The sequence below is a fragment of the Solenopsis invicta genome, chromosome 6 (assembly GCF_016802725.1).
Source record: "Solenopsis invicta isolate M01_SB chromosome 6, UNIL_Sinv_3.0, whole genome shotgun sequence".
NCBI lineage: Eukaryota > Metazoa > Arthropoda > Insecta > Hymenoptera > Formicidae > Solenopsis > Solenopsis invicta.
The window spans coordinates 19,890,762-19,915,765 of record NC_052669.1 but is presented as its reverse complement, the minus strand read 5'-3'; the positions used below and the strand labels follow the sequence as shown (position 1 = coordinate 19,915,765).

General features: G+C 35.8%; 1 protein-coding gene across 6 annotated transcripts in view; it reads right to left on the bottom strand.

Moving 5' to 3' along the window:
• LOC105204096 overlaps positions 1 to 24,982 on the bottom strand; it is a 272,220-nt gene extending 247,238 nt beyond the window's left edge. For 5 of the 6 annotated variants that reach the window (XR_003269145.2, XM_011173142.3, XM_011173143.3 and 2 more), the window contains exons 1-2: positions 24,504 to 24,980; positions 18,464 to 18,906 (exon numbers count right to left, since the gene is read on the bottom strand). Coding sequence is in view for 5 of the 6 variants with exons in the window: in XM_011173142.3 (XP_011171444.2) it covers positions 18,464 to 18,504 (41 nt within the window). In the remaining variant the exon portion in view is untranslated. Of the gene's footprint in view, positions 1 to 18,463; positions 18,907 to 24,503 lie in introns of all 6 variants that reach the window. The other variant, XM_039451075.1, reaches the window with a different exon arrangement.
• Between the last annotated feature and the right edge of the window lie 22 nt (positions 24,983 to 25,004).

The following is a 25,004-nucleotide window of genomic DNA, read 5'->3' as shown; positions in this document are numbered from 1 at the left end:
AACTGCCAATTAACTGTCTCGATCGGACGACGATATCGGGATTTACGAAAATACACCGCGCAATGTTGTACATATCGAATACGTAGGCAAACATATCGATCTCGTCGTCGTTATAACCGGCGCAATTGGGATTTACGACCTCTCGTTTTATCCAACGCGATTTGTAGATTAATTAATTATAAAATGAATTAATTACGTAACGGCAAGCGAGACTGAATTGCATTGACCCTCGTTACCCTGTACATGATCGGTTACATGTCGCGTGGTGCTGTTGCTATGCCATTTTAATCCGAGGAAAATTATCAAGAGATTTCAAAAAGTTATAAAATTCTCCTGCAATATTGTTCAAATAAAATGAGAGGCATAAATATGTCGCACAAAGTATAATTTATAATTCAATTACCTATTGTGTTCATTGAGGATACTATGATTCTAGGGTCCTACGCACAATGGAGAAATATTAGATATTAGAAATAGGAATTAATTCTTTCATACTCACGTAACAAAAAATCCAAATATTGTTTATTAAACAAAGATTAATTATATTATAAAAATATTCAAAAGATTAAATTATTAATCATGATATTGTCGGTAGTTGCTACGTACTGCTACTTTCAAATGTATAAAATTGAAAAAATAAAGAGAGAAAAATGTCTCCTCCCGTTATGCGAAATGCCAAGGTTATTTTCACCAAAACGGACTTGTTTGCCTCTTCTGAAAAGGTCTGACATAGATTATTCGCCCAGCGAATCGTGACAGTTTCCTTTTATTATTGCGTCACGTTCTTATTTTTATTTTATTCCCTTGGTATCTAAAGGTGTATTTAAAGGAGCCATCTAAAGGAAATTGGAATATCCTTCAAACATTTCATGTTACTTATATACCTTTAAAAAGGCTTTGCATGATGAAAGGCTTAATAAAACAAAATGCCTAAAATAAAACGTTTAGAGCTTTTTTCAGAAAACCTACTGGTTTACAAGATATGCAAAAATAAGATAATCTTTTACATAAATTTATACAATTTTATAAGTTCCTGGGAAGATTTAGTCCGTTTGCGTCAATATAGATTAACTTTAATTTCGGTTTTACTTATTTTCTATTTTTCTTCTAAAATTAGAAAAAAGAAAGTAAGTTAAACTGAAGTTAATCTACGCTATTAAAATGTTATAAAATTCATTGTTTTTTTTTAAATAACAAAAATACATTAAATTTAACATATTTATAACTAAAAGGCATGAAATTTGGTGCACCTTTGACAACATTAAATTTACATTAAATGTACATTAAATGTTTTTAATTCACCTGCTTGAAATTGGCTTCCGCTACATTAAATTCTGCTGTTGATTTTTACATAACGATGTACATTGGTGCAAACAGTCCTTACCTTTCCCCCTCAACAAATTTTCAGTCACGCTCAACTTATAATATACAAAATCCGGTCAAATTGTCGTTCGAGAGTCGCGAAGAAAATCCGAGGAGGATTACAAGCGCGCCGAGGAACATCCCCAAGATAACAATCTCGGGAAAGTTCCCTCTTTCTCTACGGAGAGGGAAAGCGCGTCGCCGGTCGATTATTTCTTTTTTTTTCCCCTCCTGTGAAACAGTTATTGTACCGCGATGAGGTACGGGTCAATGCGGCATAATAACCTCGTAATAAATCGCTTTGAGCATTAAGCGTGCATTTAATGCCGGTGCACGTGCATACACCCCGCTGTACGCGAGATTTATCGCGCCATTCATAAAGTATCGTCTATAACCCCCTTACGACGAGGATACGCCGCGTGGCGGTTAATAGTGATGTACCAAAGCAGCGTCGGGAAGTTTATACGCGGCGCCGAGCGGCGTTTAAAGGATTCTGAATTAGTGCCCCGGCTCTGTAATACCCGGATTCGCATAACCGGATCAAACCTCACGCGAAGTATGGCGGCGTGGTCGATCCGGCGGTTACGGCGGGTAATATCGCGAAAGTAGACTGTCGCTCGCATCGCGGCGATGCTGCGAAGAGAAAACTGGACATACGTGTGCTAATTTTGAATTTTTAGGGCCGCAAGATATTTAATTGGTCATAACTGAGGTGCAAGATACCAGATTTCTTCTTGGAAGTCGATCGCAGCCAAATGCAATACGAGAAAACTTTTATTGTTCTAGTTCTTTTAAACAGCGACTCGAGGATAAATTCATGCTTAAAAAAAGAATTAGTAAATGTAATATTATATTTATTAATAGCTTGTTAGCTTTGAGAAAAATGGAAAGAACGATTTTGTTGAAATACACATATAATATGAAAATAATTATGTCGGTTCATTAAAATAATTACATTGCGCTAAATAAAGGATTTGATAGCTATTATCAAATTTGGTAACTTTATCAAATCCTTTTCTTTTTCAGTGCAATGTAATTATTTTGATTATCCAACATAATTATTTTCACAACTGTATTTCAACAAAATCGTTCTTTCAGTGTATGTGTTTCATTTTTATTAATGTCTTTTATATTTCTCTACAGATGTTCTCAATCTATTTTTTTTTCACGAACTTTTACTTTTAATATTGATGCTCACGGTTGAAGTGAAAAAAATGAGAGAGAGGACGAATACATTTACAAGTATAAACTACTAGAAGCACAAAGTTCTCCCAGGATTAAAATAAACTTAGAAGAGCTCAATAAGCAGAAATCGATATCCTGCCCTCTATAGTTTCCCCGTTCAATTTTTATCGGTAGACTGCTCTTAAAATGCAGGGGAGACCGCTCTCAGAGGCGATTGTCACTGCCACTCGGAAGTGGTTTTGGTATCCGACCACTTCCGGCAGAATGGGCTTTAAAACACCACTCGAGTTCGATGGGAGACAACCTGAGAACCAAGACGTATCTTTGAGCGGAAATACGAGTCGTTGTTTTACGAGACACATTGTGGTCCCCGTAATCCTAAACGACACGAAACTTTAAATAACGCTAAAATGTAACAGCGCTGTTCTCACGAATTAACAAACAAAAGAAAGTAAAAAGTCAAAGCTAATAAGAAATAATCATGTATTAAGGAATCGCATTAATAACTTCTTTAGATTTGTATCAAATCGTTTCCTTCGTTATACAGAAAATATATTCAATTCTCATTTTTGAACCTTCACGAGCTCACCTTTTTTTTTTTGTTACTCGATATTTCTCTCCTACACACACCAAATTATTTCTTACATTTCTGCCAATGCTTTCTTCGATTTAAATAATTATTTAAACAAATAATTTATTTACTTTAAAAGAAACTGAGACAGCATATCTTGAAATCAAAGATATTTTCATTTCAACTTAAATAAACCAAGTTAAGAAACGATTTCATCAATTTAAACATGTTTTTTTTTTGGTGTACGTGATTCTTTCCTTTATTATGTTCGTCCAATTCCGTTTTAAAAATTATCGCTTCATTATCGTAATATTCTGTTACGATGAACGCGCGCGTATATCATGTTCATCCAATTACAGAGCATCATTTAAAAAACAGAGGGGACTGACCCTCCAAAAAAAAAAAACAACCTCAGGGCATTTATTGCGCAAACAATCTCGTACTTTATATTGCAAATGAGTGAGCCGACCCGTGTCACATGAGTGCGTCGAATTTTCTTGCATCGCGAAGCAGAGAACAGATCGGAGATACTGTGTGTGATTACGCAAGTCGCGACCATCATCACACATTGTATCAAGCCGACTTAAGTTGCTTCGTTTCCCCACGTTCGGCTCAATTTTCCGGCGCAACATGTAATTTCGCGGTTCCCTCGGGCGAGGGTTTTGAGGGCGTTATAGAGCAGTGTCTCTCAAAACATTATTCGTCAAATGTTTTCAATTCTTTTCTCCCTTTATATCTAAAAAGCTAAATTACACGTGTTAGCATTAACTTTAGTACTAACAATAAAAATAATCTCGACTACGCGTAATTCAATGTTTTACTTCATTTAAATTCAATTCAAATATAAATAATTTTCTATCGTGACTAACACGAATTTCTTAAACCAAATCATATTCAGTTAATATAGAAGCTAAGAGCTATAAAGATAAATAAATAAACTCTCCGCGGTGAAACCTGTTTCTTCTATTTCCGACTCAAGAAAAAAGAAAATTAAGAAAATTATATGTGACTAAGATAAGATTGCATAAGTTTTGCGTTTCTTTTTTCTCGCGTGCCCCAGTTCGAGAAACACTGCTGTAAGAGGGTTCGAACGAGTCATTTAAGGGTTGTTAGTTCCGCCGCGGGAAAAACACGGACAGTGGAAACGAGAGAGCATGCAGATGCAGCCAGGCGTACACATACTGTTCTCCCATGCGTTTCCCGGAGAATATCCGCCGGTTTGCTCACGCCAGAAAGAAACGACCGCGACGTCCGCACGTCTGCTGGATAGTTTTGCGAGACGTGCAATTATTCCGAAAGAACGAAAGAAAACATGTTTATGAACTTACGCAGAAAAACGGAAGAGATGCCCGCTGACCTGGAAAGTTCCGGAAAATATGAAGAAACGTGTGACATGTTTCCGCATGAATTGCGAAAGTTTCATTATTGATTGTGATTCATTATAGATTCAGCTGTAATTATCATATAATTATCGCGTTTAATATAAAAGCATTAAAAACAATTATTTTACTACTTTAGTATAAAATAATAAGAGCACCCAAAGAATTTTATTTAAATTTATGAAATCGTTCTAACTTTTTTTATTCTTTTTTTTTTAAATTTAAATGAAAATACCTTTGAGGAAAATAAAAATTTATTTGACTTCGAGAAATGACATTATTGGTCTTTTTTAAAGTAAACAAATTATTTGTTTAAATTATTCGTTATAATTAAACAAATAATTTTTTAATCCAAAGAAAGTACTGATAGAAATGTAAGAAATAATTTAGTTGTCCTGGTTTCCAAAATATATTTCTTTCATTTGAAACCGTGCACTAAATGTAAGAAAATCAGAGGATCATTTTCAAGGCAAACTGTTTAAGAGTATATGTTGAATATTAATATTCCCACATAAATCGCGCATAATCGCGCCCTTCAATTTCGTTCAAATGACATTTCTCGTTATCAAGATATTCAAATACGCGGTGGAAATTTAAATACTTATCTTACACGTTCCATACGTAGTCTACGCTCGCATGCAAAACACGGCGTGTGGTCGACCAAAGTCGTCCAACAGAATTTGCATTCTCGTGTCGCGCGACAACGACGATTCTGTCCTGCCGCCTTTAGACGCGGATGAACTTATGCGCTGATCTCTTCACCTTTCCCCGCTGCTGGCACGAATCGCGGAACCGCCATCGTGCCAGACGTGGGTCGAATCAAAAGGTCAATGAGAACACGCGCCTTTGTATCGCTGATAACCCGTGTGAATTACGAACAAAATTACTCACGAAATTGTAACCGAGTCGTTCGTTCTGACGCATGGCCGAAAATCTTCTCTATCTCTCGTCTAAATATACACTGTTAAAAGTATCATGAAATTCAATGTATTTTTAAGTTGCACGAGTACATTAAACGTATATTATTTTATGATTAATCGAGTGAATCACTATTTTTAGATAAACTTTCATGATCATGAGTCACGAGGAAATTGTTATGAATTATTTGTTGACTCTTACTTTGTAAATCGTCCTTCAAATCTAGATTTTTAAAATCAAATATTAAATATATGTACTTGCAATTTGTCGAATATAGATGTACAAGTAATTATTCGTAAAAAAGGAAAAAACGCGAATAACGTAAGATAAATCGAAGCTTTAAAGTAATTACGAAGATATGACTGGAGAATTTTTTTTCCACTCGGACGCTTTGTATCATTTCTCACGAAATTCCATTTATGTCGCTACAGAGGATATTCGAAAGGTGTGCCACATTTTCATGAATGAAACGCGCGTAATCGATTGCGACACTTCTTGCGGTCTGAATGGCGAGAGTTTGAGAATGAGCAGCACGTCGCAATGCCTTTTTTTCCTCTCCTTCTCTCTCTTCGCCCTCTCCACCGTGTCGCAATCGTCAATCTGCTCGAAACAAGTCATTACCTTTTTCAACGTGCGTGGCGAACCTCGATCTTTCATCTGCCCGACATGACGAGAGAACACTCGAATTTACGCGCGTCGTTGAATCAGACGCTAATTTTGTATGGACCGCAAGGAAAGATGATTGAAGTTCTTACGTCGGAGTAAAATATATGGTTCCGCGCGCGCGCGTCTCCATATTTATCTACTTCACCATACGAGCTATTTCTAATAATTAATGCCTAATATCTCGTCTATTCTACATTGGGAGTTTTAATTTAAAAAAATACACTTTTTTAAAACCATTTTGATAGAAGCATTTGTTTGTTCTGTTTAAATAAAAATAACAGCCATTTTTATTATTTAAAAATATTTATTTTTAAATAAATAGACATTACCATGCATATATAATTTTGTATATTTTTTACGTTTAAATAACTATTTTACAAAAAATCTGATAATATTAATACACTTAATTAAACCGTTCTCTTAGATTTAAAAGTCAAATTATTTTGAATATAAAAATGATGTAACAGTAAATATTTTCTAGAACGATAAAAAAATATTTGATTAAAAATGATTTTATTTTTTCTAAATAATTATTTCAATTAGGAAATTTTTAATGTGACTGCAAGTAAATAAGTTATAAGATCCCACTGAGTAAATAATTTTTTTGTGTCAAGTAAAATTTTTTTCTTTTAAAGGTATTCTTTCTCTCAGTGAGTCCTTACTTATGTTGTCGAATGAAGTTAATTAACTCTCTAGTTTTAATCGTCAAGCTACCATTTTTGCAACATAAATTAAAGACGTAAGAATTTCGCAGACACTTAAACAAATTAAGAATGTAATTAAAAAATTATTTTGAGGTAATCAATTCTCATGAAAAAACCCAAATGCATCTCGCAGCGGTTCGCCGGCGAAATAATGAAAATCGATGGATAACGGTAAAAAGCGAAATGTCGCAAGTAGATCGATTTTGGCGATCTACTCGTGGAAAACGATGCTTGCTATAAAAAAAATTACTTATTGCCTATTAAAGAACACTCTCCCGACGCGTCGAACCGCCTTTGTCGCGTCGGGACGCGACGAAACGCCGGGTCTAATGGACGCCCTTGTCGTACGATGACGTTGGCGACGAACGCCGAATGCATTTAGAAAGGTCGTTAAGAACTTTTTATAGGAGCATGTACATACGCCTGTACGCCACCCGGTATTTCGAGGGTGAGAGGCAAAGGATCTCTGCCATGCACCCTCGAACGCTCGAAACCCCTCGAGTCATTATACACGGTGGTACGTTGAAACGTATCGCCCTTGTTAATCTTCGAGTCTTTGAATATGAAGATGTTTCTCTGAGCGAAAAAATTCACATTTCCGTATAAACAAGGTTGTTAACGCAAAACAGGAGAAAAATATTTCCCTGACTTTTCTCGATTTTTCTGGTCACTTTTTGAAAGAAAGAAAAAAAAAATTCCTTGACTAAAGCCAAAAAAAGGCACTTAGTAAAAGCTAAGAAATAATATTAAAATTTTTTATCAATTACAAAACAATTTTTTTTAAATATAAATATGAAAAACGATAATATCAATTAAAAATTTCGTCATACTTTTAACGCATTTTTAAAGCATTTATGAGATAAAAACTTCGTTGCACTTTTCTGAGAGGAGCACTTATCTTTTCTATTTGTATGCGAAACAAAGATAAAACGTCTCTCGCTATAAATCTCTTTGCGTTCAAAAAATGCATGCTTACTGGAGCATTTTGTAAAAACTTTGCATAATTTTTTTTATAATCTTGTAAGTGAATAAAACATTAATAACATATGTAAAACTATGTCTCAACTTTACAAAAGTCAAAATATAATATTTTTTTTTAACTATACCTGTTAATGGTTTTCTACAATTCACAATTCAAAGTTGAAAAATTATTAAAAATATTTACAATGTGTGTTTTCTTAAATAATTTAAAAACATATTTAATAATTAAAAAAAATTTGACAATTCAGAACTAATATACAGTAATTTCATTTTATCTTAGGTTAATGAATTTTATCTTAGGTTAATGAATTTTTTATTCCCTGACTTTTCTTGGTTTTCCCAGTTTTTCCTAATCGCTAACAAGCCTGATAAAAAGAATAAGTCCGACTTTTTATCCCGTTGCAGTTAAACGACAACGTTTTTGCGGTTAAAAAAAATCAGTCAACGGTTTTCAACAAAGCAAAAATTGTCAGAATGACAATTCGCTATAAAGACGTCGCGTGTTACCATTTACGCGGCGTACAAAGCGAATGATTCATCATCGTTACCCTCGTCACGCAACACAGTAACATTGAAGGGTTATTCACTCGTACCACTCGCATGCTGCAATTTGCAACAACACTCACGAAACATTTATTGAATTCCCAATATTTTCTCCCGAAGAATTTCCTACATAGAAAATGATGCAACACGCTTGATAATCGTCTATTAACCGCTACCGGATTGAGTCATGCTAACAAATTTATAGGACGGAGTGCATCTCATAGAGAGGGACGACGAGCTCGTAAATCTACCGGCATGCTCATGGATTCATGGTTCAATCAAAAAGTTCTAAAGGGGCCGTCGCTCGTGTATTCATTAGCCGTCGGTATAATCGGCGCCATAAATCCCGTCGGTGGAACACACCGTACGTAAACGCGGAGAGCCGGCCGGCTGGCCGACCGGCAGAAACCGTCGAAGGTGGCGTGCACCCGCGGAATGCCGGTATTTATAGTCGTCATCATGCCGTTTCCTCTGTATTAGCCCAATTTGCAGCGTGTCCTCCAATTACCGGATTAGTCGGTGCATAACGCCCACGCGAGTCGTGAATTCCAACCTCAGCGCGGTGTCGCTTCGTTTAATCCCGACGAAGCCGCGAATTCGACAATGTCGTCTCTCGCCTATATTTTTAGAAAAACCCGAATCCCCAGTGCGAAACTATACGCGATCATGAGAACGTCTTTGAAAGAATAAAAGAATTTTGTATCGTGATAAAATTTACAAACATAAAATGTATAAATATATAAAATTACGTTATGCACAAATAAAATGACGATCTAGCGATATCAACCAGCTCCATTTTGTCGCTCAAACGGATATAAATTTTTGATTATTTATGTCAAATAAATTTTCACGTTCGAGCGTAAATACTAAAAAAAAAAGGATAGCTTGCACGTGGTGTAAAGCTCACAGTGACGCGAGATAATTACATTCGTATGTTTACGACACGGAAAGAACAATTTTGCTGAAATATTGGCCTGAAAATGATCATGTTGAACTATTTGAATTGTAAATTTCAAAAAAATGTCCTCAAATTCAAATTTTATAGGAAACAAAAAAAATAGTTTTTTTTCTAATTATTTGAATCAGCGTCACCAAAATTTGTATAAATACTTCACTGGTGATATATTTATAATTGATAATGATAACCATTTTTGAAATTTATTCTTCCGGCGAGATTAAATTTGGATCTTCGGACATGACCCTATCAGCAGACAAATGTTTTTTTTAATGTTTTTTAAATATTTAAAGAACATTTAAAAAATATTGTTTCCTGATAGGAAATTGTTTCTTGAAACTAACAATGTGGATTCATAAGATGACTGATTCTTATCAATAAAAAAAAAACATCTAGAAATAGAGCCAATAGAACAATTTTTTTTCTTTACTGTTTTCTGAAAGCCAATACTGAAAGTAATCTGCAAAAATTACAGAAAACTCACATTATGTTACCTGACAGGGTAAACATTTGAAAAACGATTGATGAATTTAGAAAATAGAATGCCAAGAATCAAAAATCTTTCTCTTCCTTCTTTCAAAAAGGAGACAAGACTTAGAGTTGACACCATTTCGAAATTCATGAAACCATATCAAGGTTACTTCTTCGCTTTTCCAATACAAAATATAACATGTTCTCTTCGCAGCTAACAATGCACATAGGCGAACAGAATAAAAAATGCAAAAAACTGTATTACGAAAAAAATAGAATGTGACAACTTTTCATTTAAAAAATTGTATTTAACTTGGTTGCTAGCATGTCAAAGCTGTTCGCAACAACATTATGCTTGGGCGTCCTACGTAATTATTTTAATGATCCAACATGGAATTAAATTTTTAGATGCTGCAGTAAAATTATTCTTTCCGCGGAGAGATTAATTTTACACGCGTATTCTCATCAAAATGGCTGTCTAAAGGGAGGAAAATGAGCGTTGAAAATAAGCGTTCGAGAGATCAAATTTTCTTCGTACTCGCGATGCGACATTCATTTTAGCATACTGTTTTGCAGGCGCAAAGCGTACATGCCGCCAAATTCGCTTACTATTCCGTGTCATCACGAGCATGCTACACGTCTGTAGAGACTCCCGACGAGAAAGAGCAACGATAGACCGACGTGAACGCGACTCGTCGAGGCATCGCTCTCCCTTGTTCGATGCACCTCCCTCTCTCGCATGATTTACATTGCATTTTCCGTAACCTATATACCCGTCCTCTACCGTACGCCAAAAACTATTCTCGTAGTCGGTCAACTCTGCGATTTTCGTCGTCCTTGTGCTACGTCGCTTCGTGCCGCATTCGTCTCTTCGGTTTCATTCGAGAAACTAATTGAGCGGCTCGAGGCCAGACAATGTCAAACCCGAAAAATTCGAAATCGAAAGGCATGCACAAATGCTAAATATATCTATTATTTAATACAAAAAGTATTTAAATAAGTATTAAAAAATATTAAAAAATCACATAGATATTTTGCAGCAAAATATACGGTCAACTTCACTGCGAGAACTATTGTAAACCAAATTTTTCGTTGCTTTTTTGCAGCTAGTTTCAAGACCAAAATTCAGGCATTCGTAATTAAAATCTTTGATTGCTGAGAAAAAAGAAATAAACCTAAGACGTCTTCAGCTTTTAAATTTTGATAATGTTAAGCTCTTATTGTATAACCAAAACATTTGCCGACTTAAATAATACACCGCTTGCCACAGCCAAGGACATATTATTTTAAACGCATACTTGCCTCAAACAAGATTCTCCAAAGTTTGATTTTTTACAAAGTTACATTTTCTTTCTCTTTCTATTACCTCTGTTATTTTTCAGAGAACGAAATGAGAATGAATTTTGGCGTTGAATTCTCTCTGTTCTTAGCTCAGAAATTAGTACTAACTATTACGACGATTCAAACGTAAATGTTATGGGAAAAAAAAAAAATTAAAAATCCCATAAACTTCATACGACCTTTGATCGCAAGATAATCAATTATGCGAGGTTAGCGCTCGAATGCGTTTCGCAAGTGATTCTAAAGCGTGCACTTACATCGTTCATTCTCGAGAGCGTAATTACTAATTTCGCGTCGCTCTGGAGAACGTAAATCAATGAGTTGATTCAGAATTGGTAGAAATTTAATTACAGAAACGCATTGATATAAGTGTATTAATTGGCGGCTTGATTAATGCATGACTTGCCATAGTCAGTCTGCTGTTTACCTTAATAGAAACTATTTATAGCACAGTTTCACTTGAAACTAGAATAACTAGATGGATTACGCGAACTTTAGTAACTCGTACATCGATCAAGGAGATGAAGAAACGCTTATATAAAAACTTTAATCGAACATAAATTGAATCTAAAATCTGTTTTTATACGTAGATTTAAACTTGACGTCTAACGTACTATTTTTTCATATCAATGAACACAATGAGTATAAAACTAGATAATTAATTATGATCGGTCGTTAGTAAAAGATTGCAAACGCAGATTCAATTTTTCATTCTTCCGTAGTCATATTTCATCACGTAACTATAGAAATACAATATTATATTACATTAAAACTGGCAGATTTGCGAAACACAATTAGCGTAATGAATAATTTTACAGAGAGCTTGGCCATAGTCTGTCCGGTGCACTTTTGAAAAATGCCACTCCTCCTGTTTCCAGCAGAAAGTGCATTGACCTTCCTGATCGGCATCTGGCCCTGTCGTTGCCCTTTAAAAATGCTAATACGCTATCGTTGGGAACCATTCCACAGAAAAATTAATAAAAATAATTATTTTAAGCGAATGCCGCATATAAATTGCAAGTTCGAGGAAACATATAAGAAAGTGCAGAACGAAATTAAGGCAAGTATAATTCTGATTCCAACTGTATTACAATATACGAATTTCCGTGAAAATGTCAAATTATTCTTGATTAAAAGCACATTTTTAAATTTACTCGCTTTTTTTTAAACTTACATTTTCAACTAGTGCATTGAGAAAACCGAACGTCAAAAATAAACAAAATCCTGCTGCGGCAATTACAGGATGCCGAACATTTTTAACAGGCCCTGCAGTTCAGTCAACACACACACGCACACACATGTGCCTGATAAACCGTGATGCGTGCGTGGTCGGAAAACAAAAACGCAGCTCGAAACACGCGTAGCGAGATTTTCACCAGCGATGGCCCGAACGAACCGTCGACTCGTTGTATAAACACGTGTCAAATTGTGAACGAGCATGGAACGTGGTTACAAAGGGAACGAAAGAAGAGTAAAGCTTGTCAATCCTTTGCGCGATCCAGGAAAATTTCAAAAAAATCAATCAGTACTAAACTTTCTAGTTTTAATTTGACATTATCAAAGTGGCAGTCGCCCGTAGCATTTTACAAAGAATCGAAAAATGCAGTCGCCAAAGCAGACTGCAATTACTCATTATTTCGAGCAGATTGAAATCGAAAAATAAAATTTCCAAAATTCCTGACACTGTACAAAAAATTCACCTTACATTTATCTTACATTTTTTAAACTTCTTTATAAATGCAGTATTGAAAAATGTCATAAATTCCATGTATTTTTAAATGACGCAAGTGCGTTAAATTTAATGTACCTATCACTGAAAAGATGCACGTGATGAAATTTACTGCACTTTTGACAACATTAAATGTTTAATGTACCTGCTTGAAATTTGCTTCCGTTCTATTACATTAACAGTGTAGATGTATAAGGAGAATTTTTGCATTTACAACATCAATATTCTAGGATCAATTGATTTTATCGGTTCGAATCTCACACCGAATCTGTGCACAAGTATCGATACGAATCTCGTGAATCACTATCAAACATATCTCGGCACAAAACCGTGAACGGGTTAAACCGTTCGAAAACGCGCGATTTTCCACTTCGTTTGGTAGCCGTTCGAGCATCGGTCGACCCGCGTCTAAACCAGTCTCGATTTATCCCGCGTGTGTGACTACTCCGGTAAAATCTTAAGTGCTAATGGGCCCCTCGAGCATCCGACAAACGTACGTAATTTCATTAGCAACTCGGGACTTTCTATGCTTCGGCTGCTATTTTCCACGCATTCCCTGCAATTCGAACGGTAGAAAGCCCATTTGTTGGAAATGCATTTAACTCTCCGCTAATCGATATTAGCAGCAAATTAATGTAAACGTCACTGACTTGAAATCTCGATTCTTTTAGTTTACGGTGAAACGTTTATCGTAAATAAAATTTGCATAGAAAGTTCACGAAAATTACGTAAAATGTTAGAGCTGCAAAGTTTTTCACTTAGCGCAGCATATTTTTCTCTTACAAAAGTATTATGAAAATGGTAAAAAGAATATTATATTTTAAATATGTAAAGAATTAACACAACTTTAAACTTTTTGATTAAAATAAAGAAAAAAAAACCAAGCAAGAATTACTCAAAAATGTCTCGAAGTCATATAGACTTTTTAGGTTTGCTCTTCTTTTTTTCCTAATCAACGATAAAAAATTTCATTTTTAATGGTTTTTGTAAGAAAAATAATCATATTTTGCTGCAGTTTTAAATAATTAATTTTTAAAGTAAGTAGATCTAAATAAAAATTTTTGAACAAATATTTATTAGTGTATGCATAAATTTCGATTTAATTTATAATGCTACTTTCTCATCAAATTTTCAAATAAATACTACAAAACGATTTTACATAAAAATCAAGAACAAAGAAAAAATTAAATAATTTTAGATATAAAAAAATAAAGAAAATTACTCAAATTTTATACAGATACTTAAACATAATAATAGAACGATTTATGAAATTTTTATATTATTGATAACATTTTAAGATACGACACATACATCTTTAATCTAAAAAATTAAAACATAACAGGCAATGTCTTCCAATTGACATTCTATTAAGAAAAAGATTACCCTAAATTCATTAAAAAAATGTTGGCCAATTAAAAACATTTCTGCAAAAATATAGATACATAATAGAGAACACACATTGAGTTTCTCTCATATTATAATCATATAATATTTTAACATTAGGCGCGAAGATAATCGTGTAAACTGCTTTCCTTCGGGCATCTCAAATTAATCATTTGCTTTAGAAACTGCAAACACTAATGTATTTCGACGTCGCGTGTTATAGCAATAAATTGAAGACGCATTCCACCGCAATCCTCTTTAACGCGAAATACGAATGGACAAGATCATAAGAGCATCGCTACATTCTAGCAACGGAGCAGTTAAGCGGTTATGCTCCCGCGAAGAAAAGATCGGTCGCGGTGATACTTCTAAAATTAGCTCGCCGCCGCCGCAGCCGCTGCGTAACTTCCTCTCTCTCTCTCAGTGCGCGCACTCGCGAATGTCGTGCGCGTAAATTCCTGCGTGCCGACGTGGACTCGCAACCGCGCGCAAATTAATTGCCGTCGAGCTTCAGAAAAGTTGCCTCAAAAAGCGCACTTCGTGTAACTAATCCCGGCCGGCGTCATAAATTTCCTGCTACCTGCTGTTTTCCCCGCGTGTTTCTACTCTATCTTGGCGAAGATGGTGGCTCGATAATGACTTTATGTATATACGCTGGTAGTATTTACGCAAGCGGTAAAAGGGATCGCGAAGAGTTAGAGATGGAAGTATCTTAAAATAAAAAATATCGACGCCCAATTTTCGCTGCACACTGAGAGGAAAAATATGTTAAAACAAAAAATTTTTACTTAATACAACAAAAAATTATTTATTCAGTGAGTCCTAATAGATTATTTACTTGCAATTAAGTTAAAAAAATTTCTCAATTGAAATATTTGCATAAATAGATAAAATAATTTTTAATTAAGTATTTTTTCTTTGAGTTCTAGAAAATATTTATTGTTATTTTTATATTAAAGATAATCAGATAAAATTTTTTAATCTAAGAAAGCAATTTAATTAAGTCTAATAATATTAGTTTACTTGTAAAATTATTATTTATGTATGTAAAAAAAATGTACAAATGCAAAGTATTTTATGTACGAACACCCAAAGAAAAGTTTTGAGTAAAGAAAAATTTTGTTTGAATCAAAGGAATTTATGCATTGCTATTCGGGTAAAGTTTTTTTGATTTAAAGATTTTTTTTGTTCTGCCTTTTAGAATAAAAAAAAAAATAATTTGTGCAACACAAATCTTTTTTTTTTTTTAATGAAAGAAATACCTTACATTTTTCTCAGTACTTTCTTTGAATTAAAAATTATTAAATTAAACAAATAATTTACTTCAAAGAGCTAATAACTCATTTCTTCAAAACAAATAAATTTTGATCAAAAATATTTTTACTTCAGCTTCAAAATAACCAAGTTAAAAAACTGATTTCATTAATTTAAACAACTTTCCTCTGAGAGTATTCATGTTAAATATATAAATACTTCAAGTATTTCATGTAATGAAATATATAAATATACTTGAACTGAAGAAATTTAATCGAGTTGAAAAATTTAATCAATTTAACAATTTGTTTTCTCGGCGTAGAAAAATAAAATAATAATTTTATCGTACTTTTTTGCGAATTTCGTTATACTTCCTTCGTTTCTCTATTATAATGAATTATAATTCTAGTTCATATTCTCGGCTTCAACCTGACATTTCTGATGTCTCGGTGTTTCTATTAAGATTGGGTTTCTAGCAGAAATGGATTGTATTTGAATATCGATTTAACATTTCGAAGGAGAAGAAATAGCAACGGGAGAACGCTTCACATCCAAGTTTCCATGCTATCCGGTTGAAACTTGGATGCATCCGCAGGTGCTTGATCGAGGCAGACAGCTCCCGCGGAGATTGCAGCGACGTTTAATAAAGCCGTGACGTATCTGCTTCGGGTTATCAATTAGCAACATTGCGCTTAGTCCACGTAAGTATATCAAATAACGCGTGGTGGAAAGCGAGAAGAGATACGTCTTAATCACAATATGCGACGGCTGGACGTGAGAAAATTTATGCTTGATGGCACAGAATTTTTGGCGCCGTCTTATCGTGCGACGCCTTTGGTATTATCGCTTTTTTTTCTCTCTCTCTCTTCCTTCACATCGACGTCTCATGGTGCACGACGGGGACTGCAAGTGGGCATTAATTAAAGGCCCGGGCCCGCAGCAGGTGTCACGATAATTCCTTCGAATTGGTCGCGACAGGGCTCATTATGCAAAGCTATGCGCAACGCGCGGCGACCGTGCGTAATCACACGCGTCGTTTCACGCATCGCATGGAATTATTTATCCAACTGTCAATAGTGTTGTCCTCACGCATACGCGGCGTGACACAAACCGCTAGTTTAATTTATCACGCGTGGATTAGGCGCATCAAGGATGCGCGGTGATTGCACAGGAGGCGGCGCGCTTTCCTTTTTTAAGACGCGATTGATGCATTAATCTATCTCCGCAAGGGGAGATTCAATTCGCGGAAATGCAATGTCAATTGCGATGTTGACGCGCCGCCGATATGGCGTGTGACGGTTGTTTGATTCGCCTGTCGTTGCAATGTCGACGGGCAATTATCCGTGCGTCACGGTCACGTGTCTCGAATTGCTTCGACACAAGTTTCACACTAAGAATGATAAACTAATGAATTATCTCGTTTAAATGTTAAACGGTATTAATATCTTCGCACGATATATTTTTAAGTGATATAACGCCACGTGCCAATAACATGAAAAAGCTGATATTACGTTTAAGGCTACGTGATATAAATAAACTAAAATGCAACGCGAAAGAAAAATGTAATATCAAACGGGGAGAAAATTTACTCGCCGTCAAAATATTCTCGATCGTAATAAAATCTCATTCACCTTGCGTTTCAAAAGGTGAAACGCGAAGCGTAAATAACAGCCGCGGAATGCGTTAAAAATAATTTCGAGCCTGTTTGCCTTTTAAAAAAAAATTAAATAAAAAATAAAAAAAAGCGAACGAAGTTGCGAGAGTCGACGGACGTTGTGAAATACGATCGCGGTTGAGTGTCACTCGTTATATCGCGACACACAAAGGGTTAAAGCGCGCGGGAGTCGAGCGATGACCCAGTGAGTTAACCCAAAGTTAACCGAGGGCAATTTCAGAATTGGCCCAGGGTTAGCCCTTGTCTCCGGGAAATAAATAAATCATCGTAAGTGGAAGCGAGAAAGCCACGCATAGGGTTAATGCAATTTTCCAGCCATCATCTTTTATTAATGCGGATTACTCGTTTTGATTAACTTCCGCCGGAAACGAGCGAAAGAGGTATAAAAATTTTAAGCAGCTCTCATGACGAGGCCAACCAAGTTGAATTTCCAAAAGTTTCAACAAGGTTTCGTTTCACGAGCAAATTACATTAATAATAAAAAATAATTGCTTAAATATATTTTTATAAGGATTACTGTTGATTTTCAACTTCTACGTTGATCATCTTGTGCTAATTAAACAAAATATTAAAAATTAAAGGATTGAAATATTACATTATATGCGTGATTCTTTTTCACTGTGAAATTAATTTATAATCAGAAAATTTCTAACTGTAAAAGGAAGATTACTTATTTCCTCTTAACCCTATATTTAATGACGCGTTCTTTGTACTTTCTATCTTTCGTATGACAAAATTATATAATTACACTGAAAAAAAAGTATTTTATGTTCAAGTCAAAATATTTATTTTAACAATATTTTTTGGTTTAAATAAATATTAGCTAGTATAAAATAATTTATTTTTTAACTTAGGAAATATTTCTTTAAATCAAAGAAGTAATGTTAAAATAAACTGCATATTTACTTTGACTTAAAAAATTTTTTTCAGTGTAATAGTCTCTAGTAATGTGACCAATACTGTTTATATTAATGCACTAAAAGAAAAAGAAATTTGTTGAAAAATTAAAATATTTAGTCAGATTCGTTCAAGTAAACACTGAATTGATTCAACGATTATTTAATTACATAAAAAAGGTACAGTTCATTCACGTCAACCATTAAAACTTTTTAATCAAGAATTAACTAAATCAACTTAATATTTAATTGTTTTCGACAAATTTTTTTTTTTCAATGTAGATATTGGACTAACTGTAGAGGAACAGCTATTATAAACATCTTCGCCAAAATTGCGCGACCTCTTTTGATTAGCCGGTATAAATAAGAAGTTTGTCTATTCTGCTCGATGTACAGCGTGAGATGACAAATATATTTTTGGCGATGTAGGCCGAGATTGCGTTCACTTACCTTTTTGATGGCTTCCAACGCCGCTTCAGCATTCCCAGCATGAGTAAACCGACGAAGACGAGGCCGAATAAGCGCCAACAGGGCCTCCGATTCGCAGCTCCGTTTCAAGCACCAGCACTAGCACTACAACCGATCACTACCGGAATCACACAACCCCCGGGCAACCTCGCCGATCTTCCCGAAGGGATTTTTCTATCGACCGCACGAGTCACACCATGATCCCCGTCGAACGAGAGTTTTTTCTTCCGCGCGCGATTCTTAGTCTCTCGACGTCACGATGATCGATCAATTTCGCTATGATCGATGCTCACCGATTAAACGGATCGTCGCCGTTTAACTCCTTTGCGGAATCACCTTCAGTCACGGCACGATAGATCGCGTTTCGCGGTTTTCAAGCAGCCTCTTGTCATCTTCGTTACTGCACGCCCTTATTTACCGGACACCTTCAATCAGAAAAATAGCAACAAGACTTAGTCAAAATCGCTTAAGAAAAGTATGAAAAATGTGGGAACATGAACACATACATCTAGAGAAAAGTTTCATCGATTCAAAAAATTTTGTTTGAACTGAAATAAAAAATATGTATGCATTGCTATACGATTAAAGAAGTTTTTCTGATTTGAAGAAATTTTTTAATCGTGCCTTTTTATTAGAATTAAAGAAATAGTTTGGTTGTGCAACGCAAATCTTTTTCTTCTGTCAGTATTTTTTTAAATTAAAAAATTATTTATGTAAATTAAACAAATAATTTACTTTTAAAAAGACTAATAATATTCGTTTTTTGAAATTAATTTCGACCAGTTTTCTTATTATTTAAAATATTGTAATTATTTTCAAATTTAACCCTAAAGCACTCGTGTGAAAATCAAATCATTTGATTTACGCAAACTATAAATTTAATAATTAAATATATTTGGTAACAAAATATTATAAAAACTACGGACTTGTTTAATTTCTGAAAATTTGAAAATTCTATTATTTTATGTTTAAAACATGTTTCAGTTTACAGTCCCTAATAAATAAAAACAAAACAAATTTGTATCAAAAAGTGACGTGAGCACTTACGAGTTAAAACAGTTTAATAAATATAATTACATATAAATATATTTTATGTTTTAATGTATGCTTGCTTTTCGCACGTAAAATCTATGTACATAATGTATCTATTGATTAATTTGTTAAAAAAAAAGTATCATACGCGATTGTCGACCGTGAAATGTAAGTAAAGCATAAATATTGTTGCAGTGAAATTATATCGCGCAGCATTTGTGAGTAAGGAATAATATTGCTTCTCGCGAAAGATAAATTCTGCCCGATGCTTTACGACGTATTGTTTTGCCAATGGAAGTTCAATAACGAGTAACAATCGTTCCACGTGCAACCGTTAAATACACAATTTGCATCAAACGTTACGCGAGAACGACGATTCGCTTTTTTCCCCGCATTGTAGCATTGCAGAGTGTGTGCGATTTTACGATGCGAGCGCAAACTCGCACGTAACGTACGGTCGCAAAGATTCTATTTGCCATTCACAAAGAATCTCATAAATAATAAAGCACGTCGCTCGACAAATATTTATCCCGCTTCCGGGCTCGCGGAATAATTTATCATCCTTCGAGAGAGCTAGCGTCACGTCGTCGTCATCGCTGTCGCCGTCGGCATGAAGAAAAATTTTATCGATAATTCAAAAGCGCTCTTGTTTCAAATCCCAAGTCCTTAAATACCTAACCGACATGTGGTTTCACCTGAACATCGAGAATCGTTTTTACATCGTTACTTAATTGACCGCGGGGAATATTGAGCTGCCGCGCGTCGCGCGGAGACCAATGATTAAAGATCGAATAATAAATCACGACCCTCTAATTAAGACCATAATTAATCGATAGCGTCCCAAGGAGACGCGCACCTTTTGTCGGCCAGCGAGGAAAATTGATCTCCCGGATAAAAACTTGCACCTTACCTTTTTTCCGGACAGAAGGTAACGGCATTCTTTTTACGACTGCTTATTAGCCCTATTAATTTATTTACCTTTTGAATCGTAAAAAGTGCTATTATCGTACGCATGAAGTCCCATGGAACACAGATACTATTAGTAAAGGAAACCGCGTGTAATTAACTGCCTTAATAGCACGCTACGTTGCTCAAAAGAGTTTAATTTAAATTTTAAATTAAATTTCCGGTATTCATAACCATTTCTTAATTATTTGGAAATTTGGAAAATTTAAATTACACCCAGAGAAAAGTTTCTTCGAGTAAAAAAAATTTGTTTGAAGCACAGAAATTTGTGCATTGCTGTACGGTTAAAAAAAATCTTCTCTAATTTGAAATTTTTGGTTGTTTTTTTTTATTTTTATTAAAAACAGTTCGGTTGTGAAACGTAAATCTTTTTTAAACGAAATATATTTTTAAAGTCAGAACAACCAAGTTAATTCTTACATTTCAAACAATTTGAATAAATAATTTATTTACTTTAAAAAAATACTAATGTCATTTCTTGAAATCAAATAAATTTTTTTTTCCCTCAAAGGCATTGTATTTTTATTTCAACTTTGAAAAACCAAGTTAAAGAAACGATTTCATAAATTCAAACATAACTTTTCTCTGTATTAGATTTTCGAATATTTCTCAAAGAAACTTTTGTTGCTCACTCAGAAAGATGTTCACGCAAAAATATGTTTACCTTCTACAGCTCGAGGTCATAACCACACCTCAACAATTTGCAATAAAAATTTTATTCAGCTTGGTGAAAAAGTTGGGCACTTGATTGCACGATTTGTAAATGGTAATCGTCCATACAGTGATTACTATTACAAGTAATTTGTAATCACAGAAGATTCTCGATTACAGTAATTCTAATTGTAATCTGACACGATTACTCTCGCAATTATCAAAGCTATTATCAGAAGTGTAAAAAAAAGGTAAAAATAAAAAGTGTAACATAATATACATAATGTACTTTTAATAATCAATTACTTAAATAATTCCTAATCAATTACTTTGCCAATCATAATTACTGATAACCGTACCTTGTAATTACTAAGTAATCCAAGTTATTTAGTAATCAGACAGTATGGCCACGATTACCAAAGTAATCGATTACTCTGTAATTAAAATTATCGTTTCAATAATTAATAACCAAAAAGTAATCAATTACGCCCAACTCCGTTGTACAGTACGCGAGCGATGCAAACGTCGATTTTCGACAGGAAATGACGTTTAGGCCGCTATTAAAGTGACCTTCATTTGCTTTCTGAGATTACTGGTCAGCGATCAATCGCGATCAATGCGGCGGAGCATCCAATTGCCACGAAATCCCGCATAACCCGTGCTCAAAGGCTATTTCGAACTTAACCGCAGTCGTACGCGAGGGAGGGAAAAGGGGGGCAAGGTGGAAACGGACAAATCGATATTTTATTTGCCGCGCGTTCAAATCACGTTGACAATGAGCGTGAGACCGCACGAGCGTGATGAGCGAGCGCAAATAATGCGATCGCAAACAATAATTTTACCGCTGGACAGATATTAAAAGGGCATCACGGAATATTAATAGACGTCTCGGAAAACTGTTGTATAATTTAAATCGTATTTAGGGAACATGCAAACGTGAGCGGCACACGGTAAACATTTATATTCAACCGGAATACGAATTTCGAAATTACATTTGAAAAATAATATCGATATCTCTCTCCGCGAGAGATACTTCTCGAACGATAAAAATAAACGTATCTTGCGCAAAATCCTGGCAAGCCAAACGGGCCATGTTCTATTATTGAGGTATTTACTTTCTAATTCATGGCGAATCGACTTATCGCCAATTATTGCGTGCTGATTAAGTCAGAGCGGGTTTCCGTTTAATGACGTTGCTCCACGACGTCCGAGGAGTATTTTTAGATAGAACTTTCGGGTCGTTTATTGAAAAGCGCCGGTAAGAGGATTACCGTTAATTAAATTCGCTAGGAAATCTTATGTGAACATTCGCTCCGCTGATTAGCTTTGATATATTAACACAAAGACAATGAATTTGTATATAATTTGATGTACAATAGCTAATATTTACGTTAAACATCTCGTAATCGCATTGCTAAACGTCTTGTATATTTGTCATTGGATGACAACAAAAACTGGTGTGCAATTATCCGACCTCGAAAATGCATCAAATTTAGCTAAATCAATTCAAAATGGCCACCAAATTGGCCAGCCGAATATTCACCGACCATGCCGCTGCAACATGCGATATTCTGTTCACATGGAAAGGGACCAGATTCGATCGTATTCATCGTTACGAAAATACTTCATAAATCATCCCGACCAATCAGAAGTGGATTTCAATGCTCGATAATATTTCATTAATATCATAAAAAATATTTATCAACGGCAGTATGAATGATTATCAATTTAATTTGTGATATTTTATTATTCTAGTGTTACAGGTTTTTTGAAGTTTTAATAATAAATCTTTTTTATCATTAAATTAAAAATTAATTTATATACAAACTATAAAATTTATTTTTATTGATATTGTAATTTATAGCCAGTTATTCAGGTTTTGATTTATACTTTTAACTTTTTTATATAAATATACAATATATTGATTTCATTGATGTTAAAACAATTAATAAAATTAATGCTTCTTTATTAATATTTTTAATTTGTGGTATAATAAAAACAAAATTTTATTTAATTTATTATCTAATTATTTTAATTTTATTAATTATTTTGATTTTATATTTATTTCAAGTCTTTACTCGTCCATTAAGAAAATGTATAGAAATTCACACAGAAGCATCATCAAGCTTTTGACTCCAAGAAAAAAAATTTGAAAAATTAAAATATTTAGTTCGATACGTTCAATTGAACATTGGATTATACAATTATTTAATTGCAAAAGATATAGCTCATTCAACTCAACCATTAACACTTTCTAGAATTAACTAAAACAACTCAATATTTAGGCTGCGTTCACTTTCGCGCTCATAGCGCTCGTAGACATCATTTGTCCTTGTTTAATATTTATAAAAGATGAAATGATGCTTATAAGCGCTTACAGCGAATGAGCGTCCAAAATAAACGCGTTCTTAGTTGAACGTATCAGACTAAATAATTTTGAACAAACTTTTTTCAGTGCAAGCCGCTCAATTATCTATTTCTTTGTATTATTCATACGTAGATCTAACCTTAACTGAAGTTAGCTACTTACTACTGAAACTATTTCCTTACTTCCTCACGTTCACTTACTTCGACTGCACGGAAATTTGGGCAGCTCGCTGGAGGAATAGTCCGATTGCATGCGATACGAGACATTTGTCGCGACGCGTGCATATTTAACGACATTCCGCATTAACTTGTAACCGAACGTCGCTGGCGCGACGATATTCGGGAGGAAAACATCCGGAACACATCCGTCGAGACGTGTCATTGCTCACCGTACAACATGCAACGCCGCGGCTAACCCACATCCCGCGCGATCCGCGCGATCCACGTTGATTCCTTTCCCCAAACACTCGATCGGCAGTCAATGTGAGATGGCAATTAGCCAAACTTGATCGATTAGCGAACATCGCGTCTCGCCATAGAAACTTTGTAGAGAACTCCCCGCGCCCCCGCGCCTCGCCGCGTCGCTTTCGGGAACTTTTCGCGCCACTTGAAGTTGACCGCGGAAAGCGCGAAAAACCGTCGCCGGCGCCATTAAAATTTTCAAACGCGACGACTCCGCGGAGAGACTCCGCGCGCTGATCGAAAGTCAGCGCGGCTTCGAGAACGAAACCGGCTCCGGCGGCGGTTCCCCAGGATCACGGGACGATCAATAATCGCGGGAGTTCGAAACTGGAGCATCGCGCGCGTCGCGAGATGAATCGGATGTCGGAGAGAGAGATACGTTCCCCCGCGCGAGGGATGCCGGGTGATGATTAGTCGGCCGCGCGGTTAATCCTTCTCCCTTTTTTTTCCCTCCGAAAAACACACGGCGAGTAATCGCGTGCAAACGAACGGGCGGCGCGCGAGCCAGCGGTGGGAGCCAAAGGATATCGATCGGTTTACTCACCTCATTTTCGCCGGTTCCGGGTCCAAGGGCAGCTTCCGACTCCGAGCACCTCACGAGACGGAGACGCGCGGCGCGATCGACGATCCTGCTGCTGTCGGCACTGCCGTCTTCCTACGCATCTCGATGCCGAGATTTGTATACTCATATACGTGCGTGCGTGAGCACGCGCGACGTACGACGGAGACCCGTTTCTCGAAATTCGACCCGGTGACCGCGATTCCGCGCGACGTGCGTATGTGCGAACGAACGCACGAACGAACGAACGAACGAACGAACGAACGACCGGACGGACGGACGGATGGATGCAACGGGCCGGACCGGACCGGGGCGGACCGGACCACGAGAGAGGCGCCGATGCCGGCTTTCGGCGACGGAGATGCCACGGAGACGCGCGCCTGCGAGAACGTATACCAGCGGGGAAACGAGTGGTACGACGACGGCCGCGCGCGTATACACGACAGCGACCAGTGCGACGCCACGGGACCGATCGCGCGCCGAACT